The sequence below is a fragment of the Aquarana catesbeiana genome, linkage group LG04, assembly GCF_042186555.1.
Source record: "Aquarana catesbeiana isolate 2022-GZ linkage group LG04, ASM4218655v1, whole genome shotgun sequence".
Taxonomy (NCBI): domain Eukaryota; kingdom Metazoa; phylum Chordata; class Amphibia; order Anura; family Ranidae; genus Aquarana; species Aquarana catesbeiana.
In genome coordinates this window covers 628,197,376-628,225,075 of record NC_133327.1, presented here as the reverse complement: position 1 = coordinate 628,225,075, position 27,700 = coordinate 628,197,376, and the positions used below count along the sequence as shown (strand labels likewise).

The 27,700-nt window shown below is 39.1% G+C and overlaps 1 protein-coding gene across 1 annotated transcript; it reads left to right on the top strand.

The window, feature by feature from the left end:
- Window positions 1-825: 825 nt before the first annotated feature.
- On the top strand, window positions 826-23,416 carry HLX (H2.0 like homeobox). Its single transcript, XM_073628350.1, is given in 6 exon segments — window positions 826-1,169; window positions 1,172-1,228; window positions 1,231-1,437; window positions 5,170-5,349; window positions 8,284-8,471; window positions 18,677-23,416. Coding segments are annotated over 6 exon segments (1,137 nt in total). The 5' UTR covers window positions 826-1,006; the 3' UTR covers window positions 19,019-23,416.
- Window positions 23,417-27,700: the final 4,284 nt, after the last annotated feature.

Here is a 27,700-nt window from a genome sequence, read left to right as displayed (position 1 = left end):
TAAATCTATATGGTTTTGACATCACATCCACCGCTATGATTCTGGAGAGTAAAACATTTTAGAAAAGTTATTGACTTATTTCCTCTGGGACTGACCATTCCTCAGTGCTGGGTTTACAAATATCTCTATTACATTAAACTATATGTATCTGCATTAAGAAGAACATGAAAATATCATTGCATCCAGAGAAATGCTGGATTATATTTATACACAAAACAATGAAATGACAAGCATGCTGCCATACAGATCCATTATATAGTCTATACGTATACACGTATAAAACAAACCATCTATGAATAATAATAATACATTATTATTATTGTTGTTATACTTCTTCTTCTTCTTATTGTTATTATTCATAGCTGGTTTGTTGAGTTTGTTGTGAACAAAGGTGTGCGTATATACAATGTACTGGATTGGTATAGAACAGCATAAAACAATATTAATAATAATCATAATAATAATCTGTGGGGTGCATTTATCTTGAGGACTATTAAGATAATTTTATTAGACCCTAATAACTGACATGTCTGTGGCCCCTGTAGCTGACATGTCTGTGGCCCCTGGTAACTAACATGTCTGTGGCCCCCTGGTAACTGACATGTCTGTGGCCCCTGGTAACTGACATGTCTGTTGGCCCTTCCATTGATCCAGCAGGCCTTTCTCTCGCTGTTTTGGAACATTGAAAAGTTTTAGTCTAACTTCTCTGCTCGCTGCGATTGGCTGACGGGCAGACAGAAGGCGTAGCCGCTCCCTGCGCCTCCGCCATACAAAGCAACGAGAGGGGAGGCGTGTCCAGGGTGTAGGGGAGAGGCTGCCTGGCATAGGACGGGCTTGCAGCCAATGAGAACGGATTCAGGGAGACTCTAGTAGAGCGGAGAAGTTGGAAAGTTTGTCGGAGTTGTCCCATGCACAGTGCCGTGCCGCCTCCTCCGTACACACAGCACCCAGGAGCGGAGAGTATTGGCCTCGCACCCCGGGGGCCCCTGTGACATCAACCTGCACCATGTACACCGCCGGCCTGGCCCCGTTCTATGCCGCCTCTCACTTTAACCTGTGGTCTGCCTATTGCTCGGGGGGCTTCCCTCCTCCGGACCCCGCTAAGAAACCTTCCTTCTGCATCGCTGACATCCTCCATGTGGGGGACCCTGACAGCCCCCCAGGATCCTCCACATGGGGGTCCTACACCCGGCTCACTACCAGACACCAGGGGGCTCCCCCCTCAGACCCACCCGGTCACCCCAGACTCTGGATTCAGGATCTCCCCTCTGTCCCCTTACCAACCAACCCACCACCACCACCGGGGGGGCCCCAACCTTAGGGGCCACATGGGGGCACCCCTGCCCACCCCCTCCAGCAAGGACCTCAAGTTCGGGATTGATCGGATCTTGTCCACAGAATTTGACCCCAAAGTGAAGGAAGGCAACACCCTGAGAGGTAATCTTCCAATAATTGATTTATAGATTCATCATGGTTATCATTAATCCATATATTACTCATTGTTATCAATAATCCATATTTTACTCATTGCTATCAATAATCCATATATTACTCATTGTTATCAATAATCCACATATACCAGTGACCTAATCATAATTCAAAGGGGGTGGGGGGTTTTGTAGAATGCCATTGACAGCTTGTCACCTATCACCAAATAACATGGGGGCAATTGCACTTTATATGGGTATGATAAGTCTGATAGGTAATATAACATTAGTATAATTTTAATATGTAATATATGCCAAAATTCTATACAAGCAGTTAATAGTATTCATATTTATTTTTCCGCAGTAAATATTACGTGAAAATATATAAAGAGGGAGAGATAGAAGGATATATATATATAGATATATATATATATATATATATATATATATCTATATATATATCTATATATATAAATATATACATACATATACACACACATATGTGTGTGTGGTGTGTCTTTTATATATATATATATATATATATATATATATATATATAATATATATAGATAGATAGATAGATAGATAGATAGATAGATAGATAGATATAGATCTATCTATCTATATATATATATATATATATATATATATATATATATATATATATATATATATATATACACTGTATTTAGATCTCCCTTCTCTCTCCCTCTCTCTCTCTCTCTAAATATATATATAGAGAGAGTGACAGAGTTTTATATGTGTATGTGGGTGTATATATTTCATTTCCCTATATTTATAGTACTCTTTTTTCACACTGCTACACCATTCATCAATTTCCTTGTTAGATAAAATCACATAATTGGGCTGACCTTACTAAATGAGGTAATAATCTTTACACAATAAGCTGTCTGAATATTCATGCCAATTAGCCAATCATGCGCAAATGAAATAAGTGAACTGGAACTGGCTTTTCACATTAAAGTTAAATGTATTTCGTAACGTTACTCAACCCCTGTCGTAAATCGGCGTCCATAATTAAAATCCATAGTTAGTTTAGATTGTTCACTCAAAAAAACAAACAAACAAACTAATAAAATAATAATAAAAAATAACTTCAAATGATCGAATCATGTGCAGACGAGATAAATGAACAGATTGCTTTTCACATAATTGGATAAATGAAGTGTATCATATTCTCGGTCAGTATCTAAAATATCATCGCTACACAATATTCCTCCTGTCTGAATATAAACATTTCTTATCAATCCTTACACAGTATATGTAATAATATATCTTAAATACTGGTAGAAATATTATTACATGACCCTGTCCCTAGTAGATGGAATAATATGTCCATTTTATGATCAGCCTGAAGACTGACACAGAGAACATAGAGACACAGAGAATATCATTTGATACTGATCGTATGTTTTATATTCGTTTAGCCAGATCATTATTACCAGTAAAATGTTATATAATTGTTGTAATTACATGATAGATATTGCTTGTGTACTGCTAAACACTGATAACTAATCACGATTTAAATGTCAATTAACGCATCGACAAATCTTGTAGCACGGATATATCAGATCACATAATTTAAGAAACGATCACACCGGTAAATGCTGCTTGTGATATTTATTATATAAAATTATAAATTCCATTGCTACATCACGTATTAGGATTTGTATCAAATACATAAATGAAAAGGAAAACGTCTAAACAGGAAATCACAACAGTTTCTATAATATAATGTTCATATAGCGATAGACTGGCAGTGTTATAATTCAACAGTTTCACCAAATATTTTCCTAGCAATCTATCCGAGTCTTTTAATGTAAAAATCGTATGGAAGTGTTACTCCCAAATGGTCATGGCTATATTTTTCTGAGATTACAATATAATTAATTATCCATCATATAAACTATTGCAATTCTAGGTAATATGTTAGCAGGGCACCTTTACTACAATGTAACATTAATTAGGAAATAGACCTAAAATCACATTTAATAGAAATATAATTTGGGGCTAATCTACTATGAAGAATATTTTAGGCTGAATAGGTGAACCTGCCCTTGCTTTAAATATCTCTTCAAGTTTTTCTTTTTCTAAACTCTCCTAAAGCCTGATTGAGCAGTTTGTTAGGAAGTTTACCTGAACAATATATTTCTCTATCTATCTATCTATCTATCTATCTATCTATCTATCTATCTATCTATCTATCTATCTATCTATCTATCTATCTAGATATATATCTAGATATATATCTATATATATATCTATCTATCTATATATATATCTATAGATAGATATAGATATATCTATATATATACATATATATATATATATATATATATATATATATATATATATATATATATATATATATACAGGCATACCCCACTTTTAAGTACACAACGGGGTTTATTTACTAAAGCTGGAAAGTGCAAAATAAGGCTCACTTCTGCATAGAACACAATGAGCTTCAAGGTTTTATCACCAAAGCTTAATTGAACAAGCTGGGGCTAGAAGCTCATTGGTTTCTGTGCAGAAATGGGCCTAATTTAGCACTTTCCAGCTTTAATAAATAAACCCCATTGTGTACTTAAAAGTGGGGTATGCCTGTATATCTATCTATCTATCTATCTATCTATCTATCTATCTATCTATCTATCTATCTATCTATCTATCTATCTATCTATCTATCTATCTATCTATCTATCTATCTATCTAGATAGATAGAGATAAATAGAGATAGATAGATAGATAGATAGATAGAGATACATCTATATATATAGATATATCTATATCTGTATCTCTCTCTCTCTCTCTCTCTCTCTCTCTCTCTCTCTCTCTCTCTCTCTCTCTCTCTCTCTTTAGTAGTAAATGTATTGACCCCCCCCCCCCCCCCCCCCCTCCTAATACGCACACACACACATAGGTAAGGTAACTGGGGTTATGTGTAGAATACAGAATACTATGTTATACATTTTTTTGATTACTGAGATTTCTATTTATGAACAATGGAATAATATATTTTATTTCATACAGAATGGAGAGTGTGCAGAGTATATCTATTTTACCAATTCTATGTTTGAGAAAAATGAAGTATTACTTCATCTTCTATGTAGATTTGTGCTCTGCATTATATATCTATGTACAATGGAATAATGTGTTGTATTTTGGATAGAACGGAAAGAACATATATTTTATTAATTGTATTTCTAGGAAGAATTGAGTATTGCATTATATTCTGTGTAGATTTGAGCTTTGTATTATATATCTAGGTACAAAGAAATAATGTTTTGTATTTTAAATAGAATGAGCCGTACATATTATTATTTGTATTTTTAAGGAGAATGGAGTATATAGTATTTTCTATGTAGATTTGAGCTTTGTATTATATATGTAAGTACAACAGAGTAATATGTTGTTTTTTTTATAGAATGGAGAGAACATTTCTTTTTTGTGAATTATTTATTTAATTATAATTATTACGTTTTGGATTCTCTTTTTTTATGTAGAGTGGTGTGTTATATGTATAAAGTCATGAAGTGCATTTTTTTGATTGCTAGGTGTGTGCTTTATTATATAGAATAGAATGTGGAGTTGTTACATTGTATCCATTGTACAATGCAGAGGGGGGTGGAGGTGAGTGGGGCACAGTGCTGGGGTGGATACTGGCATGTCAGCAGGTACAGCTGGATCTGTTAACAGATCTTCTCCTTTGTGATCACAGATCTGACCTCATTGATCAGCTCAGGCCGCCAGTCAGGAGTCCACACTGCCCCCCACATGCAGTCTACAGCCAGCCAATTCTTCGCCTCTCTAGAGCCCCTCAGTGATACCTCGACTATCCTGGGGCAACTAAACAGCAACCAGAGGAACTCAATGCAGCAGCACTTCCAGGACACCTTCCAGGTACTGTCCCACACCCCCCCCCCCAGGCCAGTCCATCTATAGATCTCAGCTCACACATCTGTAACTCACCTACTGGCTAATGGGCTCTTTAATGGCCCATTGCTGTCATCATAACAACATCTCTGCAACATTTCCTCTTAACATAATGGCCTTCTATGGGCCCGCTGTAGTTCCCCTTTAAACAATGCAAAAAAAAAAAAAAAAATTGCAGAATAAGATTGGAAAAAATTACCACAGTATATTTCTTTATCATGTGCAATAACACATATATAAGAAATATAAGAGACAGACACAAGTTTTTTTAATATCATGGTATCCTCCTGACACTACACTTTATTAAATTATAGATAATGATATTATTATTATTATTTCTTCCTTATTGATATGGCCATTTGGTTGTGTATTATGTACGTGTGTACAAATGAAGGCTTGTTTAATAAAATATACATTTATTTTACACTAGCTTGTGTTCAAACATTCAGTTGGGTTCAGGTTAATATTCTTTCCTATTTAGTGATCCTGACTCAATGGGTTGATTTCCTAAAAGCAACTAGAACATCCACTTTGCAAGGAAAAGTGCACTTTGTAAGGACTTTTCCTCCCAAATTTCCCCTCATATCCAAACAAATTTTTTTTCTTTTTTTTAAGTTTTCCTTGCATGTGATTGGGTATTCTCTGCAAAGTAAAATTTCACCACATTCACTAAGCTCTGGGAAAAATGTATTTGCAAAGTGCAACTTCTCAAAAGTGAATGGCCTATTTGCGCTTAACAAATCAGCCCCAGTATTTGAAGTGAACAAAACCCATCCTAAAAGTAACTACTTTAATACATTCACCCCAAATGCATATGCATTGGGAGTGATTTACTAAAGAGGAAAAGTATGTCATTTAGCTAAGATAATGTGTGTTAACCTCAAATGCCCAAGCATATGAAAGAAGCACAGATTTAGTTTGCATGTTATTGGTTGACTGAAGTTAATGGTGCTTCACAGAAATAAAAATATATCCTGCGTATAATTTGGATTGATTTACCGAAAGAGTACAGACTGTTCCCTAAATAAAGTAAAGCTATTGTTTGACTTTGAATACCCAATCATCAGAAAGGAAACAATAAAAAACAATATTTGCTTCTGTTCATGATTGGATGATTTAAAGTGCACAAAGCTTCCCTTGTTATAAGCTAAGTAAACATCTCTTTTTCAGAGTATACATAATCTACCCCTTTAGAAAATCAATGACATTGTTTTACTGCTTTATGAACAAAGTAAAATTAAAAGCAGAACATTTACTAAAAAATTTGAGGCTGTTCCCCTTTAAGGTAAACCCGCGTCTCCTTTGAAGACCCAATCATTTGCAAGAGAAATGATAAATCTGTGTTTTTGCTAATACATGATTGGCTGATCATTTGAACAAAGCTTCATCCTGACTGGTTGATCATGTGAACACAACCTCATCCAGGGAACATTTACTAGGTCAACATTCTTTGTTTCTTAAAGTAAATCCAACCCCAGTAGGTGGGGGTCATTTCACAGTAAGAAGCAACTCTTCTTTAAGCTGGCCATAGAAGCATTGAATTTGGACAGTTCAGTAAGGACCACCCGAATTTCAATCCACATATAGCCACTCCTGCTTGACAGATGTCAATCTAACAATTGAATTTTGTTGAACGGTATGTTGGAAAATGTTTCTCGATCAGCAGCAATGACTAATGGGCTGCAGGCCCGCTGATCAGTGAATTCTGAGTCAGAATACATAGGGGCAGGGGCGGACTGACCATTTGGGCAATCGGGCACTGCCCGAGCGCCCCATGCCACTAAGGGGCCCCATCAGGGTTGCCAGCCTCAATAAAACCAGGGACAGTATGTAAAAATCTGTGTTTTTTTAAAATCCCAAGATTATAGCTGCCCCGACTCTCCAGTACCTTTTCAGTGTGTGTATGTTTATTCTGTGTGTGTATTCTGTGTGTGTATACTGTGTGTGCATATTGTGTGTATATATTATGTGTGTATATTGTGTGTCTGTGTGTGTATACTGTATGTGTGTGTGTGTATACTGTGTGGTCCCATAATCTATTGCCTGGGGGGCCCATAATCTCCTATTGCCTGGGGGGCCCCATAATCTCCTATTGCCCAGGGGCCCCATAATCTTCTCCTATTGCCCCGGGGGCCCCATAATCTCCTATTGCCCGGGGGCCCCATGAGTTGTCAGTCCGCCCCTGCATAGGGGTTGATATACTAAAGGCAAATAGACTGCACACTTTGCAAAGTACAGTTACACTCTGCAAGTGCAGTTGCTCCAGAGCTACTAAATGAGGTAAGGATTCACTTTGGAAAGAATACCCAATCACGTGCAAGGAAAATAAAAAGAAAACTACATTTTTGCTTGCACATGATTGGACGATGGACGTCAGCAGAGTTTCTGCTCATTTACTAAGCTCTGGAGCAACTGCACTTTGCAAAGTTCACAGTCTTTTCCCCTTTAGTAAATAAACCCCTATTGTCTCAGCAGAACAGATTCCTTCATCTACCTCACTTGTGTGGATTGGGGAATCCATTTGTTTTGTTTTTTCAATTAGCCCCTTGGCTGATCAAAAAAAAGAGTACTCTATGACCAGTCTTAGGCTCTAAAGTTTTGTACAGTATCACCCTCACAGCTCAGATCTGCATATGTTTGGCTTAATTGTACAATGATACAAATGTTATGTGTTCACCCACGTTATGAACTTATTTGCTTATCTCTAAAATCAACCATTGCAATTTCTTGTGTCACACCTAGAGGGCATATTAGATGTATTCAGGTTGGTTGATGGAACAAATAGCTACACTTTTTATGTTTCCCCAACTTTTGAAGAACTACAAGTTACAGCACTTACAAGTAGACCCCCCCCACCTTGGCAGATGGTCATCTCATGATATTTTCTGTTTCTGCCCCTCAGGCCCATATGCAGTCCTCACCAAGGATACAATGCCTCAGACGTACAAGAGGAAGAGGTCATGGTCCAGGGCTGTCTTCTCCAATCTCCAAAGGAAGGGGCTGGAGAAAAGGTTCGAAGTGCAAAAATACGTCACCAAGCCGGACAGGAAGCAGTTGGCAGCCATGTTGGGGCTCACCGATGCCCAGGTAAGATGATGGCACGGGTAAAGTTTCATTGACCTAGCATCACTATACAGAGCACAACTAAATCAGTAGATCTAAACAATAACTGGGTGAGATTTAGTTTGCTAAAGCATGGTGTATCCTAAACAATTGCTAGGTCCTATAAAATACTGTTTCATCGTTTTCACTGATCTCCTTCCTCACTATATGCACTCATTTTAATGTCAGCTGAACATCTTTGCTCTGGACTGGCTTCCTGATAATGACAATGGATGACCAACCATGCCTGTGCAATGTGTGCAACACAAATGCTTGTAGTTTCCACCAGGGGTGCCTGTGAAGGGTGACACAGTAGCATAACTGGGAGACAGTTGTCACCCTAAACCAGGAGACTTTTGAATGATCCTCAATTGCAGAATCACTAGGTATTATTTATTGAAAGCTACATTTTTAGAAGATTGACAGATTTTTTTTTTAAATTATATAAAAAAAAAAAAAAAAAAAAAAAAAAAGATGTGTGGTTGTATGTAAAAACAGCATCACCCTATTCACTAAGCTAAGTGAATATTCTTTTTGCTTAGTGAACAACCTTTACTCTTTAGCAAATTGACCGCTAGCTGTAGAAAATGATCACATAGTGTGTGTGTTCACTTACATCATCCAATTAGGTGTAAGGTAAGGTCCAGTGGTGTTGATTTATTAAAAGTGGAGAGTGTAAAATCCGGTGCAGCTCTGCACAGAAATCAATCAGCTTCCATTTTTTTTTGTCAAAGAGTAATTGAACAAGCTGTAGTTAGAAGCTGATTGGTTACCATGCACTGCTGCACCAGATTTTGCACTCTCCAGTTTTAGTAAGTCAACCCCAGTTATTTTTTTTCCTCATTTCCCTTGTATCTGATTGGATATTTAAAGTATATATTCACTTTGCAACACCTTAACCATCAAAAGGCTGCTGCATTGTGCTGCAAATGAGTGTATTACATATGGTTGCAGCGCAGTCCCACTTTGTCGAATGAGCTACGCTTGGCATTAGTTCCACTTGCCAAATGCGACACATTATATAAATCATAGTGCACAGCGACTGAGGCAGTGGGGTTGAATTACTAAAGGCAAATAGACTGTGCGCTTTGGAAAGTACAGTTGCACTCTGCAAGGGCAGTTGCTGCAGAGTTTAGTAAAGCTTCACTTTGCAAAGAATAACCAATCACGTGCAAGGAAAAAAAACAAAAAAAAGCCCCAGTTATTTGCTTGCACATGATTGGATGAAGTCAGCAGAGCTAGTAAATCAACCCCAATGTGTACTTACTATGGCTGCTCAACATTGTAACTTGTGGCTTGGCGGTCATGGGGTGGGGACAGTAAAAGCGAGGATAACCACCAATTTTTACTACCCCTCAGCTGCACATGTAAATGAGGCCTAATAGATTTCTTTCATTCAGCCCACAGACTGAATGATAGCAATCTATTCACGTTAACAGAGCAGATGAACAAATCTCCCTTTCTGGCTATAGTATTTCGACAGCCGATGACGCCTGTTTAGGCTGTCATTATACCCAAACAGTGGCTGCATCTGACAGCTTCCATTGATAAGCATCAAATTTTGTTGAATTGAGCAGGACCATACATTGCTCGAATTTCAGCTAAGCCAACAAGGGTCTTTAGAAATTCGAGCAGTTTGTGGGCAGCTTAAGGCTCCATGCACACTGGCTTAAAAAACATTGCTTCTACAGGAGTTTTGTGTTCTGCCTGTAGAAGCAGCTCAATGTTATTCTATGTGTCCATGCACAATTAGGACGTTAAGAGGCATATTTTGAGTTTAACATTTATATAGAAAAAACGTAAAACTCTCCTAAACTCGTCTAAACTTTGTACAAAAAATGCTGTATATGAGCGTTTTTTAACTCCAAAGAGAATAGACGTTATTTTTAAGCCCAGTGTGCATGGAGCCTTACAGTCATAATGCGAGTCATGTATGGCCAGGCTCAGCTCCTCTAGCAGATTACTCCCCATGAGTTTTAATAGTGTTGTTCTCCAAAATCTTGCCTTCCTCCCCAATGAAACTTTATGCTCCCAAATAATATTATAACGTTTTTTTGTTTTTTTTAAATAAATGCACTTAAGGGCTCCCACAATGCTACATATGAAAATTTACAAAACAAATGATTACCAGCTTCATGTTAGATTTCTAAGTACAGAAACACACTACAAAATTAGGACACAATTTAGATAATAATTATATATGAATTCTACAGCCTCTGTACAGCCTCTGTTTGTGCTGAAAAACAACTTCTTATTTGTTTCATATTAAAAGTCCTAAAAACCTTCATGCTAACTTGCAAAGAGTCTTAATTTGCATAACGCCGATATAAGTTCCTTATCTGGTGGGACTGCTGTACTAAAAGAGAACAAAATGTTAATGAAGCAAAGTCAGAGCTATTACCTTCAATCATCCAATTACATGCAAAGTAAAATCCTGTTTTTTTTTTCTCAAAGTGAGCACAGCTGCACTTTATTCACTAAATTAAGTGATTATTCTCAAGTTTTTTAATAAAGATTTTAGTAGATTAACCCTTCGCTAGCTATCCGTGACTCCTCTGGACTGTAAACTTGTAAGAATGAGGTTTTTATTTTCAGTGGTTCATATGACTACCTCCAACATGTTCTGCCTAGTACAGTGCTGCAGACAATTGTGGTGCTACAAATAAATGCTTACAGTTATATATGGAGATGGTCACTAAATTGATATGTAAATATTTTAAACGTAAAACATAATTTAACATATCCAGTTAGTTAAATTAATTACTATGCCAAATAATTTATAAAGCAGAATTATTTATATTATAATAAATTAATACACAATCTCATAGCTTTACAGCTATGTAATATATATATATATTTTAATATTTGTTATATGCAGTATAATATCTCCATATTTCTGAGGGGCCCCAGTAAAAAAAAAAAAAAGTCCAATATAGGTACAAGCCTAAATCTGACCCTATTTATTGGCATTTTCTCCCACTGTTTGCAGTAGTTATAAATATAAAGTATAAAATGTAATGCCCTAGGTGTAGAGGGCAAATGTCAGTATTTGCAAATCTGCAACTGTCTGGCGAATGTGTGGAGTGACAACAGAGATTGAGCATCAAAGTCTCTCCACGGGAATCCTCACTGAAAAAAAATGATGATATCAGTGGGAGTAATTTAATAATGTAGTAGAAACTGTTTGCTTTGTAAAGTGAATGTTCACCAAACTTAGGTAATAAGGTGAACTTAAACTATCCAATCATGCACAAGGGAATTAACAAGAAATTTTTTTTCCCTGCATGATTGGGTGGTTGACTTAAAATCAACTTTACCGTATTTACTAAGCACCCCCACCATCATCTACCCATTTAGTAAATTAACTTCTTACATTTGCTGTTTGAAACAATAAATGTTAAAAGCGACCCGTTAATATATAAACCATTTGCCACTTTATGAATATGACCCATATATTTGCATGTTTACATCTGATGCATAATTATAAAATAAATATATGTTATTATGAACAGCTAAAGCCCAATAATTTAGATATCAATAATAATTGTCATTTTAGCTTCTTATCAATACAATTAGTCATACATCAATCACATAGGAGTTGATTTACAAGAGGTGAAGCTAAGTATTAATTTACTTTGCAAGGTATACTCAATCATACTCAAGAAAAAAATGATCGGATAAATAAAATAAGCATAACTTCACCAAGCTGAGTGAAAATTCACTTTGCAAAGTGAACACCCTCTGCTCCTTTTGTATATCAACCACATAAACACATTTATATACTTCTCTGAAATGACTTTTCTCAAACTCAGAAAAACAGTTAAGAGTGCAAAAAAAAAAAAAGAACCACTTTTTGTCCTCTAAAGACTGTTACAGGAAAATAGAGTGATTTTTGTTCTATTGCACATTGCGAAATGCAGGATTGAGGGGAAGTGAAAATCAGTTTTTCTCTTGTTTAAACGGATTTATGAAACGTAAGGATGAATAAGGCTATAGATTGTGCCTCTTTATGTATTGTGGTTGGGATGAAGCAAGAATCTGGTTTGCTGCAGAAAATGATTTGAATGTTTCAGACAAAAAAATAATGCTTTTGTCTTGCTCAACATGATGAGAAACCATAATACAGGGAGAAAAAAGGGGAACCAGTGTCCCACCCCCCCTCCCTCTATAAAATCCAAACTTCTGCTTTATTCTTTCTTGTTTTTAGCTTAGAATCACCCTCTTAATAGTGGACAAGCTAAAAAAACCCTTTGTAGAACAGCTTGCATCTAACTTTGATACATTCATATCTCCATAAAATATACTCTGTTATACCTTTATCAAATGCTACATCACAGCATGCGTTCAAACAAATCAGTGATTTTGTTATTTATTCACTACCAGACAGATTCTGCAAATAATATATCCTCTTTTTTTTTACTTTTTTTTTTTTGCACATAAAACTTTCTAAAACATACATGATTTTTACTAAAGCCATTCAGACCTTTCCCCTCCTGCACAGCTGTCAAATTTTGGCAAGCTGCTGTGTCCATCTTGCTGCTGCATATGCCACCTCCATAGGCTGCCTGCATACAGCTCGGGTGGATACAGAGTCCAGTATGGGTACCAGCCCAAATGAGGCCTTATAATGCACTATTTAATTATATTGGACCCTTCATACAATATAAACTGGCAGCTTTCTCAGCAATATTGATTTTTGTTTTCTTAAACCAATCGACCAGCCCTAAGGTTCAGGTACACAGAGGGGGTTCTTTATAAAAGGCAAATCCACTTTGCATTACAAGTGCAAAGTGCACTTGAAATTGCACTGAAAGTGCACTTGAAAGTGCAGTCGCTGTAAATCTGAGGGGTAGATCTGAAATGAGGGGAAGCCCTGCTGACTTTATTATCCAATCATGTGCAAGCTAAAATGCTGTTTTTTATTTTCCTTGCATGTCCCCCTCGGATCTACAGCGACTGCACTTCCAAGTGCAATTTCAGTGCAATTTCAAGAGCACTTTCCACTTATAGTTTGCACTTGTAGTGCAAAGTGGATTTGCCTTTAGTAAATAACCCCCAAAGTGTCTTTCACCTTCCCCAATTAGCTGTAGCCAAACCTTGGTGTGCCTCAAACCTACAACCATCACAGGGAAGGCCGGCGCCTTCCCTGTGGAACCCTCCTCCTTTCTCAGCACGGGCTTGGGACCGGCCATGGCGGAGTTAGCAATATTGCTGTTAAATGCAGAGATGCTGATTTATTATTCCAGCATAAAGTCTAATTTATACATTTATGGCTTTATTCTTAACCATCCAGTTCCAATATGAGGCTAGAATTTGCAAAGCTTCACCATGATCCCATAATGGTGTGCAGTAGGCAGAGTATACTCAACAGCCTGGTGGGATCAGCTGTTGGGTCTCATCAGCTCCACCGAGTGTTTCACCTCCAAATTGTTCCTCCTTCCACTGATGCTTGATTTCATATTAGCATCATAAACCTGGCCATACACTATGCAAATTTTAGCCAGGTCCTGATGAACCAGCCAAAATTTTCTCCATGGGTGGTCCTGTCACCAATCTCTCACCTGATAACCTTCCATTGAGAAATCAAAGGAGACAGAAAATTGCCAAAAAAGGGCGCCGGCATCCAATCAGATGCAGCCGCTGTTTGGATATTCTGTCCGCCACTGGTGCGAGCTGTCATAACGCAATAGCCTCAGTGGGAGAGTCATGTATTTGGGCTGTATAGTGTGGATGGAGGAATCTATTCAATATTTTTTTTAACTGTGTGTGAGCAGCTTGACAGAGAATAGTCAAGTCACAATAGCTGTATAGTAAATACTGGATCAAGTAATCGTGCAGCAATAGCTGCTGAATCAAACAGTCAAGCTATATAAGTTTTGCATTAAAGGCTGACCTTAGCTTGCCTACCTTTTTATATTACATAAAGGGTCAAGTTTAATTGAATATTGCATTTATAAATATAAGGGAAAAGGATAAAGATCTTGCTGGTATGGCTTTGCGAAATTGTTGGTACGTATTTAGTTTGTTTTAGCATATGTAAAAAATTTTTTTTTTATTTTTTGAAAAATCTGTCTGGAAGCAAAAAAATAACATGTTTTGTTTGGATGCATGGTGTGATGTAGTGATTGTTAAAGGTGTGCCAGAGCATATTCTTTGGTGATTTATTGTAAAGCCTTGTTCACATGGGGCAAATTGTTCCAGGCCCCATACAGAGCCAAGTTTACTGGCATGGGTATGCACAGGTTTTGTGTGCGCCTAAAGAATAACTCCATTTTTGCTGAGAAAAAAAAAATCCCTCTGGGTGACCAATGTATATGGCAAGGATTTTAACAAACAGAGTCCTACTTTCTGTTGCTCTGAAGAAATAGCTGTTTGTTTCACCAGGCTGATTGCAGACTGAATGGGAGAGTCTGATTCTGACCTAAACAGACCTAACTTCATACCTAAACAGACCAATATTGTCCCCAGGAGAAGCCAATAATGACATTGGGTTTATAAATAACTCTGCACTTGCTGGGAAGTCTTCTCTGCAAATACAGATATGAAATCTACGCTATGAACCATCCAGAGATGGTCAACACTTCTAAAGCCATCTAAAAGCTGAACTCCATGTAGATAGAAAAGACACAATGAATGCAACTTTGTTTTCATGAATACATCTTTAAAGGGTAACTCCACTTGCATTAGAAAAAAATGAACTAATAAAAAAAAAAAAATTAAAATAAAAAATAATAATATTGCATATATAATTGCTACACAAGCCATTACTACACAATCACCTGGTGCACTGGTGTTCTAATGAGAAAAGCTGCAGGATCGGCATCCCTTTAGAAATATTTACCTCTTGGGGAATATCTCAACCACAATTTCTTATTTTAGGGGGTGCCCAAAATGTAAATGTAGGGGGTGCCCAAAATGTAAAAAAAAAAAAAAAAATTGGTAATTTGTATTTTAGTGCAGATTTCTACAAGAATCAGTGAGCCAATCACACAAGCAGGAAATTACATTTCTGGAGGCGTTATCTACACTAACGGTGTACGGAGCGCCTCCAGGTTGTCATAGTGCATTTCATTGAACAGAAAATTACAGCAGCTGCAGATTGTATCGGAAAAGTCATTTTTAATAGCATTAAATTACAATATGGCTTGTGTAGCAATTATCTATGCAATATCATTTTTATTTGCTATACTTTTGTTTACTTATGTTAGAATGAAAACAAAGTTGCATTCATTGTGTCTTTTATAGCTACATGGAGTTCAGCTTTTAGATGGTTTTAGAAGTGTTGACCATCTCTGGATGGTTCATAGGTTTAGACGTCTTTAGGCAAGCGTAGATTTCATATCTGTATTTGCAGAGAAGACTTCCCAGCAAGTGCAGAGTTATTTATAAACCCGATGTCATTATTGGCTTCTCCTGGGGACAATATTGGTCTGTTTAGGTCTGAAGTAGCCCCAGTTGGGCTGAGTTTATCTGTGTGTGCAGCAGTGTGGCTGGGAGATTGTTATCAGCCCCTGGTTAGAACAATGACACACCGCAAGCTGCCAGCATTGTGTGCTGCGTGTTTTATGTCCATGTCCTGTTTTCACTTGATATAAAACACCTGCTGAACTGAAGTGACATTGCTTGCTGTTCTCTTCTGTATATAAATTACTAGCTCCAGGGGGCAGTACAGCAGGACTCAGGGCTGGACTGGGACAAAAATTTGGCCCTGGACTTCATCCAGACTGGCCCACTTTGACAGGTCTCTCCCATGCCGGCTTGCCACCCAAGCCCCCCCCCCCCACTAGCCATTAGCCGTTCTACATTATTTCTCTTATAGGCAGTACAAGTGGGGAAGCTAGACATTATTTCACCTGGGGCAAAGAATCAGTTTGGCGCCCCCCCCCCCCAATGGGACAAGATTAGGCAGGAAAGTGAGGCCGCCCTCCTTCCAGATCGTATGATGAGCTTCTCAGTGTTGACTCCTGAGCATCATGTCTGTATTCAGGCGCGCTGCATAACTAGCCAGGGAGAGGAGGTGAGCACTGCGGGGGGGGGGGGGACAGAGGACCGGAGGGAGGCAGCGGTCCACTGTCACTGAAATCGGCCCACTGAGCCATCGGCCCACCGGGAAACTCCCTGTAGTCCCAATGGCCAGTACATGCCTGGCAGGACTAGGCTGGCACTATCAGCGGTGACTTAAGCTGCATTTTATATTCATTTTACTATGATGCTACAAAGTCTTCTCTTGTGATGCTTGTAGTCCTACATCACTCACTGCTTGCTCCCAGCACAGTGACCGAGCTGTCATAGACATCTTCTGGTCTCCACTGATGATCAGGAGGTGATGGGGCTGGCTCCCTGTGACAGCCAATCACAGTGGACATGTGATCAAGTAGCCCCTGATAAAGGGACACTGGGGATGGGCGGGAAGGGGTTAAAGTAATCTCTAAAGTTATTCATGTGAATTCAAATTTGCAGCTTTCATTAAAACAATACCCATGGTCCATATCATGAAGGTCCCTGTTCAGACTAGGGTTGCCACATGTCCGTAATTCACCCGGACAGTCCGGGTTTTGAAGCCTGGACACATTATTCAGACCAGAATGTGGCCCCCCATGCTCCAAGGGGCCCATGCAGCCTTTCTTTCATACCTGGACAGGAGGGGTGGCTTTTACTAGAACTGATCTGCTGTATTTTGTTCCTGCAGCATCGGAAAACCAGCTTCTCCTCCTCTCCCTCCCAATGGCAATCAGGGGCTACAGGAGGAAAATACAGCCGATCAGTACTTGTAAATGCTGCCCGCACTGCCCCTCCTGTCCAAGTTCCACTTCTTTCTGCTGCCCAACCCCCGCAGTGCTGACAGCTTTCCTCTTCTTCTCTCCCACTGGCTGTTAAGGAGGATGTTTCAGGATTAAGAGCAGGGGAAGGGGTGGGAAAATATGTAATTTACTGTCCCCCATCCATGTCCGAATGAACACAGTGGGTGATTGGTACCGATCGCTCCTGTGTGCATTCATATCTGAAGCATAGTAAATGGTGTTTACTATGTTTCAGTTGCTGAATTAACAGGAAGCCATAGTGCATTTAGTTTAACGGAAAATTACAGCAGCTGCAGATTGAATCGGAAAAGTAATTTTTAATAGCATTAAATTACAACATGGCTTGTGTAGCAATTATCAATACAATATTTTTTTATTTGCTATACTTTTTTCCTATGCACAGAGCACTTCCTATTCATTCACTGTCCAGTGCAGCTGAGGCTGCAGAGAAAGGAACTGGGGTATCACTGTCCTCAGCCCCTTTCTCTGTCTCAAAAGTGAGACATCAGGGGTCTGTCAGACTGTTCCTCTGCCCTACTGACACTTTCCACAGTTCTACCTTCGATTGTAAGCTGCTTGAGGACAGGGACTGATGTGAATGTATAATATATGTAAAGCACTGCATAATTTGACGGAGCTATAAAAGTACCTGTAATAAATACATAATAATGACTCACACTGTCCACTTTTAAGGTAGGCTAAGTTCATATCTTTACAGTGACATTTGTTTTATTAATCTAAGCATATTTTATGGGTACAAGAAAGCTTTTGTATTATTTAACCATGTACCTTTATGTCCCTCCCACTGGTAATGAAATTTGGCCACACCCACTCTTTGCTGCGGCACGCTACATGCGCTGCAGTACTACTCTCCTTGGGGCACCCAAAGGTGTTCCAGGTCTTTTACAATCCTATAGTTTATACTACAAAAAAAGAAATAGCCACGCACTGCTAAAGTGTTCAGGTTTGGCTTGAAGAAGGTGGCAACCCTAGTCCAGACAGTTCTTGTTGGGACAGTGCTCTGTCCCTATTTCCCAGTTGTGCTCCTGTGTTTTCATTCTGTCACACGGGCATTTGACGGAGACTACAATGAGCCATGCAGGCACACATTGCACAGGAATGGTTCACTATGGTCACCATCAGGAAACCCACCCTGAGAAATGAGGAGAGCAGTGCTGAGATGTAACAAGGGATGAAAAAAAAATATATATATTTATTTATTTTTGCTATTTTTATATATACTGTATATATATGCTATTGAATTAGGGTAGAGCTGGGTCAACACAGCAACCCAGGACCACGGATTATCTATCAGTGGGTTCCTCTGCTACCCCTGTGATGACACTACTGTTTGTACCACATGCATTAACTCCCTCTTTCTTCTTCCAGGTCAAAGTCTGGTTTCAGAACAGGCGCATGAAGTGGAGACACTCCAAAGAGGCGCAAGCACAGAAGGACAAAGAGAAGGAAGAGTCAGAAAAGACTGAGGTCCCGTGCTCCGCGGAGGGGGACATGGACAGAAGCAGCAGCCCATACAGGACAGAGGGGGACAGTGACAGCAGTGACTCTGAATTGCTGGACTTGATGGCCAGTGACAGCGAACGGACTGAGGTCACCTCTGAGCCTCAACAAACCAGCGTCATCAAATTGTCCCCAGCCACCGACCTCTCCACACCACAAGTCACCCCTTGTTCAGAGCCCCCCATATCACAGAGCCCCCCTCTGCATTAATCCAGAGGACCCTGGATGACGGACTTGGTGTGCTGGATATTGGTCGTCCTCCTCTCTGGATACTTCATTTAGGACACACTGTGAAAATATTCTCTGGGCGGATTGTCTCGGACGATTGTACCACTGGGAACATTTAGAGGAGCGCGTACAACTGGGCAAAGTTTCGCAAAAATCCTCTCCTTAAAGGGCCACTAAACATAAGTCACAAGTTGGTTCATTTAAAAGAGTTTTAATAACATTTGCTGACAAATGTGCAATTATCAGGCTATGAAGAGGACAAATCACAGAAATATTTAAAGCTGAACTCCAGGGAAATATAAAGGACACAAATTAATGTAGCTCTAATTTATCATTAAATATTCTTTTTTTTTTTCCGTTCTTTTTTTTTTCTTTTTTATATGTAAGTAGTGTAAGTACCCAAATCTGGTTTTGTATCAACCTCTTGCAGTCCCTGTACATTGAAACTCAGAGTGGTAGAGGGTGAAGCAGCACAATGAGCCAATGTGCTTACATGGAACAAGCTGATAGGTCAAGCAAGCAAAGTGACAGAGAGATAAGTTCATCAGTCTGCTGCTTCTAATGTTATGACCTGTAATGCCGCGTACACACGAGCGGAATTCTCGTCGGACTGAACTCCGAAGGACTTTTCAACGGAGTTCCAATGGAGTTCCGTCGAAACGGACTTGCCTACACACGATCCCACCAAAGTCCGATCGTTTCAAATGTGATGACGTACGACTAGAAAAGGAAGTTCAATAGCTAGTAGCCAATAGCTGCCCTTGTGTCGTTTTTGGTCCGTCGGACTAGCATACAGACGAACGTTTTTTTCGATAGGAATCAAGTCCGTCGGAAAGATTTGAAACATGTTCTATTTCTAAGGTCCGTCAGATTTTTCGACAGAAAAGGTCCGATGAAGCCCACACACGATCGGATTCGTTCCGTTGGACCTTTTCTGCCGGAAAGTCCGCTCGTGTGTACGCGGCATAAGTGTTACTTACAGCGGAACTAAAGGCGTAGCTCATTGTGCAGGGGATTGTGAACAGGCAGGCAAGGGTATTTTATTTCAGAAGAGACATGCATTATAGAGCTGCCTGTTCACAGTTTTTTATTTTTGAACTTTAGTTCCACTTTAACTGCTGCAAAGAAAAATTAGGTGTCCTTCCCTGTGCTGTGTGTTAAAGCTGTGTAAATCTCAGAACTGGATGGACAGAAATGCAAATCCTTTGGCAGGTAAAACAGCTTTCATATATGAATTTCATGTATGTATCTAGCGATTTGTTTGGAGTTCAGCTTTAAAGCTATGCTGCAAGTCAAAAATTGAAAATGAAACCTTTAAATCAGTGTACCTGTAGTGTATCCCAGTTTCATGTTGGTAATCTTGGAACCCCAGCTTGTCATGTAGAGGAGGAATCCTCAAGCATGTTCACTGCAGGCTTATTTCTGTATCTCCCCTATAGAAAGGCTATGTAAAAAGTAAATGTTAGCTCTATGAAGTTTGTCACAGTCACCAGATTCAATGCTGCCTTGATGATACAGAAAGTAGAGAAACACAGAAGTATATACTACACAGACTGCAGTAAGTACAACCTACCACTCAGGGCTGGTGCAAGTATTTTTGACACCCTAGGCGAAACCTAATTTTGCCGCTCGCATTGGCTCCATCCCTGACTCCACCCCCTTTGCCCTGCTCATGTGACAGGAAGTTGTGCTATACAGGAAGAATCGGCTCTGCTTCCTCTATCGCTGGCTCCAGTGCTGCACTGCACCTCTAATTACACTACCAGTCGGATGGAGCAGCTGCCTGAGTTAGTTACATGCTGCAGCCAGCAGAGCATGCAGACGTGGAGGGAAACCAATGGCCAGGCACCCCTAGGCAGCAGTGTGCCCTAGGCGGTTGCCTAGTGGTAGTGCTGGCCATGCTACCACTGACCTTGTGAGGTGCTCTCTGGAAACTTTCTGCAGTGGATAGATTTAATAACTTACTGGTTTCAGATGTTGCCTGGATATGCTTTTTAGGACCTTAGTGCAGCATGGAGCGATATTTTCTAATACTAGTTGTTCTGTTTGGTAATACATTACAGTGGTGGGTGTCAATTCAAAAGGTATCAGCTGCAGCCCCAGACATCACCATACGGCCACACATAATGTTTAGTTTGTGTAATGCTAGACAGGGGTTTCAGAGACTGCAGACATACTAGAGCAAATAATGGACAAATACTAAGGACAAGCCACAGGTTTGGTTGGAAACATGCAGCAGGAGACAGTCAAAGACTTTGGTTTGATTCATGGGACTAGTAGAGATCACTGCTATGACCCATTTACAAATCAGTGCTCCCTCTTCCACTGCTAGGGTCCAAGAACAGCACATCATGTACCAAACGGTTGCATGAGGCCCCTAGGTCTGAGTTTGGACACTAAAGCTTTGCAGGTATATGGTCAGCTGTCATTTTAAATATCCTTTAATTAAGGGTTAGGCAACCTCAACACTCCAGCTATGGTGAAACTACAAATCCCATCATGCCCCTGCCCCTGGGAGTCATACTTGGGGCATGTCTCATGGAAGATGTTGTTCCACAACAGCAGTAGTGCTTTGGTTGCCTACCCCTGGTCCCACATAAGTTGAGTGTTTTGTGGTCATACGTTAGAATGTGTCTCTCTAAAAGCAACAGAAAGGGAGGGGTTACCTTGTGTTTTCTTGAACTGCACCCCACTGAACCCCATAACAACCCCCCCACCCTAGATTAGCAGGCTGCATGACAATGTTACATAATAGTGAGTCTAGGATGTGGTGGTCCAAGGGACTTCAAGGGCTTCGGCCACAAAGAACTGGCTAATGGCCCATAAGGCAACTTGGGGTTTTCACCAGGAAAGAAGGAGGGGGTAGGGCCATTATAGTATAGTAATTAAATATAGTGATTCTGTTTAAGCTGCAGTCACCCTATGAAGGTAGAGACATGCAACATTGCTCCCAGACAGTATAAAAAAGGTTGCTTCCCTTTTACATTGACTCCTTCATTGTATGTTTAGTGGTCTTTTAACCCAACAATGCTAATGCCTGCATGCACCATCAATTTGCCATGTACAAGTGCTTCCTGACTTGTGCCACAAATAATTTACTCAATGCACAGAATTTGACTTTTTCTTTTGTACATATTGTGAAAGTTTTATGTGCAAGAATATGTAGCATCATACAGTAGCACACAAAAAATAATAAATTAATAATTCAATTGAATATTATAACAATGTTTACAATGGTTTGTAATGCAGTGGGGCACCATGTATTACTAATGTCAAGGGTTTAGTATTACAACTGGAGTAAAGGCCACATTTTTGGTACTGTAATAACTCATTTTAGTTGAACTGATGGCTAAGGGAGCCTTGCTTTTTTCACAGGTTTAAACGGCAGGATTTTGAAAAGAATTTTAAAAACATAAGTTGTGGTTTTCACAATTATGGCTAACTCAATCACCGAATCCTAATATTTAAGAAGATATTTTGAGAGAGACCTAGGCGCAAAACTCTCATTGAAAAAAAAAAACAAAAAAAAAATTTTTTGATGTTCTTCTTCTTTGCACCATGCCACATAAAAACTTCTCAAACAAAAAATATTCCCCTCTTCTGCGCTTTTATCCAGATTTGTAAATAATACCCCAATAAAACATTTGCTACATCTATAAATTGAACAATAAATAGAAGTAATATTACAATTGTACTGTAATATTATTAAGATTTATTGCACAAAATAATCATTTAGGGTATTTGCCCTTGCTGCATTCTTCTAAAAAAAAAAAAAAAAAAGAGAGGGTAGTGAGCAGCCCAAGTTTTAATGGTAAAATTGCGCTTTTTCTTTAAAATGCGATTTTTTTATTGCTATAAATGTTTGTGGCCCTATTAAAGCAGAAAGTGACAAAACCGCTAGTCAAAACATGTTATTTTCTTGTGCCAAATGGATGGTTGCCTATTAGCTCACGTGAAAAAGGAATGATGGTGCTAAATATAACCGTCGTCAGCAAAACGTTTGGCTTTGAGCTGTAGATTTGCAGACGTTGTGGCTCACCAGTTGCCATTGAGCTGCTTGTCCTCTGAAGCTCCAGGCAAGTTAGTTCCCCAGCAACATCAGACATGGAGGGTGCTTACTAAGTTTGCTGTGGAGAACTCAGCCGTAGAAGTGGATCGGGTTGTCTGACTTGTAGATGGATTTTCTGGCTAGTGCTGCTGCCAATTAAAACAATCCATAGATTATTCAGTTGATGCATGGTGTGTTTCCACTTCTAATTGTTCCCAGTGTGTGTCATGTGCCTTCTGTATAATGTGAAACTGCTTAGACTGTTTTGTGTATATCCCCTCGAAACATGCACTGAAAATACTGTAAATAAAAGATTTATTATGGTTTTTGAACATGTGTATCTCATATATTATTATTACAGCAGAATGATGAATTTACTATCATTGTATAATATGTTGACGTTGTTGATTAAAAGTAAGAGCCCAGATTGTTATTACAATGCCAGATGCAACCTCACCTGTGCCTGTGGATCTGTGATGTCATCAGGTCTTAAAAATAATGGAGGGATCAGGGCATAGACGTCTATGTGCTGATCCATCCTTTATTTTTAGTGTACGTTCGTACGTTTGAAGTGTACGTTTGTATGACCACCAGGACCACGCTTAAACCAAGCTAGTTAGCAAAATGCACAAGATTAATCCCTATGATTTTACAAAATTTAGGAATAACTGATGTCATCAGGTCTAAAGATGATGTAATTGCTACTGTCCAGACCATTTTAAATTATCTTAAATTATATATTTGTGCTACAGAGAACTTTGTTTGGATGGCTAGCAATCACTTCCTCTGTAGGTCATTCTGAAGCTGCCCCCAGTCTGTGACTGGTCAAAAAAGAAGCAGCATAGTGATGAACTCTAATGCCCCGTACACACGATCGGACTTTCCGTGGATTTTTATTCGAAGGATGTTGGCTCCAACTTGTCTTGCATACACACGGTCACACAAATGTTGGCCAACAATTACGAACGTAGTGACGTACAAGACGTATGTGATATCTCCATTGCGAATGCTAGTTTTACAAGACTGAGCGCTTCGGGCTTGTACTCGATTCCGAGCATGCGTGGACTTTTGTCCGACGGACTTGTGTACACACAATCGTAAAGCCCGACAACAAACATTTGTTGGCAGAAAATTTGAGAACCTGCTAGCCTACATTTGTTGGCTGAAAGTCCGATAACAAATGTTTGATGGAGCATAAACAACGTCGGACTTTCCGCCAACAAGCTCACATCCAACATTTGTTGATGGAAAATCCGATCGTGTGTACCGGGCATTAGTCGCTGTGCTTTCTTTTCCTATCAGTGTGCACTTCACTGCAAATGCACCACAGACAATCTATAAACCAAAAAGCTTGCAGGTAGGGGACATTATGCCAAAAATCCCTCCTAGATCCAAGCATTTTTTTAATTTTTATTTTTTTAGTACAGTTTCATTTTAAGGCTCTAAGTTTTATAGTATAAAGGCTCCTATCAAATATCAACCATCTAGAACAGGGTTTCTTCAGCCAGGGTTCTGTTGAACCCTAGGGTTCCTCCAGAGGTTTCTAGGGGTTCCTTGAGCCATGAGCAATTGCTGGCTCTCGGATAAGTTCCCAGCGACACCAATGATTTTTTTAGCTACCTGTAAGGTGGAATTCTTCCCAATGACCACAAATGAAAGGATAATTCTGCCTGCTGACCCTCACACTAAGGTATTATGAGTTGTAGATATAGAAATTTTTAGCAGGATTTCCCTGAGACCAGAAAGTTATTTTAAGGGTTTCTCTGCGTTGAAAGTGTTGAGAAAGGTTGATCTAGAAGGTCTATCTAGTTCTTATCATACTGAAATTGTGTCTAAAGCCAAAACTTTTTTGGCTTTAGAGTGGGGAAGGGATTTGCAGGGACGAGAAACTGACAGAACGCTCCCACTGTACAGAGCTCTGGGCTGTGATTGCTGATCATCAAGTCCCAGCCGTGAATCATTGGCCGGGACTTGCCGACAGGCTCCTGCTGTGTGCAACCACACCGGGTGCCGGGTGGGGAGCATGCATGCGAGTGCCCGAAACCTGGAAGTAGACAGGGACGTTTGGGTATGTTGCTTTGCCTACGGCGTCTGCCTGTCCGCAGTACATTGCAGGTAGGCAGGTTCCTAAGTGGTTATAATGAAGAGGATTGAAAGAGATTAAACCCTGTGTCAGGTCAAGTCTTTGTCCCCTTTGGGGTGATTTTCCCTCACTTCCTGTCCTGGGGAAATTCTGTATGAGGATTGCCTCCCAGTTTTCATCTAAAGGGGTGGACATACCCTTACCAATTACAACGTTGCTCTTCCCACCCTTATTGAAAAAAGTGCATGGAATTTGTCCATATCTATATACAGTACTATACAAAAGTTTTAGGCAGGTGTGAAAAAATGATATTCTCAATGATGAGAAATACAGGCAGATACTTATTCTTCATGCCATACCATCAGGGAGGTGTGTGATTGGCCCTAAATTTATTCTGTAGCAGAACAAAAACCCCAAACATACAGCCAATGTCATTAAGAACTATCTTCAGTGTGAAGAAGAACATGGAGTCCTGAAAGTGATGGTTTGGCTCTCACAGAGCCCTGATCTCAACATCATCGAGTCTGAATGGAATTACATGAAGCGACAGAAGGATTTGAGGCAGCCTACATCAAAAGTGCATAAATATATGTAAAAATAATAAAGAATATATCAATCTTATAATTATTCTGAGGAAGACGAGCTTGTGCCTCGTCGAAACGTCAAATTAAATCGCCATCGTGCGTTCACCTTTCAAGACCCGTGAGCAATGCCACAAAGTCATTACTAAGGAAAAGTAAGAATAAATATATTTTTTTTAATGTGTATGATTTTTTATTGGTTTGCAAAAAGCGGTTGACAGTGATGAACTCAGAAAGTATGAATTAAGCCAAAAAAGTGAGAATTCACCCAAGATTTGTCACCCATGATTCGCTCAAGATTCACCCAATGAAATCTTCGTTGCCTGACTTTCAGCATCACCTGTTCTTCAAAAGGAAAACATTCACAACACATAATAAAACGGCGAATGTACCTTATCAGCGCGTTCTCCTAACATTCATTTAATTTATTGTTAAAGTGGATCTTCACTAAATCTGAACACTATAAACCAAAAACACTATTTAATACATTTTTAATATTCAAAGCAAACTCCCCCGCCCATCCATAACTCCATGCTTTATTCTGTTGAGAAATCACCCCCCCCCCCCCCCCCCCCCCGGCATTTCTGGCCGTGGCCATCTTGAGTGAGGGCAAATGATTTATGTAGTTGAAGCATGCATGCATGGAGTGTGCTTAGCTCAGAAAACCCCTTCTCCCCTCCTGAAGACTCCTGGGATGTATGCCATGATTTGCCTAGGCAAGAAACCAGGAAGTAATTAAGTAACTAAAGAAATGTAAAAAAAAAAAAAAAAGGTTAAAACAAGTAAATATGATACACTTTCCTATCTAGTTACTAATGCTAGCAACATGAGGATTAAAAATAATAAATGTTGATTGGGAGAGTGAAGTTCCTCTTTAAGTTTCCATCAAAAGCCCTTATGACAGGGTGACAACACAGGAGCACAACTGGGAAAGTGTTGTCACCCCATTATAAGAAGTGCCTAAACAAGGACCTTCATGGCAGGACCCTTGGATATTATTTTATTGAAAGCTGCAGATACTGAAAACTATTTTTGAAATTTTATTAATATGTTAACGTTTATATGGGATATTAGTGACTGGTTCTATTTTAATGTTTGTTACTGTCATTGTGGTATTATCAGTTTGTTTGTATATACTATGCTTTTAACTTTTGGTGTTTTATATATATATATATATATATTAACAAAAATAATATTTATTTTTTAATCTCACAAACTGTATGCAAGAACTGGGAGATTTCTGCAAAATATCACCATTTTGGCTGAATGCATTAGAGTTAATTGGGTTGATTTACTAAAGGCAAATAGGCTGTTCAATTTCAAAGGGAAATTGCCCTTTGCAAAGAAATTATCCCCAGAGCTAAGGAAATGAGGCAAAGCTCTGATGACTTCCATTATCCAATCATGTGCTAGCAAAAATGCATTTTTTTCTCATATTTTCTTTGCATGTGATTGGTTATTCCTTGCAAAGTAAAAATTCACCACTTTCATAAAGCTCTAGGGAAAACTCCCTTGCAAAGTACAACCTCACTTGCAAACTGAACTGTCTACGTGCCTTAAGTAAATCAAACCCATAGCGAAGGAGAAATTAGGGTGGTTTTTAAGGCTTCAGTGGACTTTAAATCACTCCTGAGGGTTCCAGAAGCTCCTTTTAACAATTTATAATCCCTCGCTAGCCTTATTATTTTTGCACGGAAAGGAAAATTATTGTGAAAGTAAATTAAAAGCATTTAAAGCAACAGTATTCACAAAAGATCAAATTCTCCAAAAAAAAGAAAAAAGTTTCCATGTTTCTCTAATGCCCCTCTCCTACTGTTCTGTCCCTTTCGTTCCTTTTTTTTACTCTTTTTCATTTTTTGGTGCCTATAACATAAATTTTTTTCTCCCATCACCCTCCCATGGCATGATTACAAGCTGTATAATTTATGTTATCAATATACTGTCTATTGTAA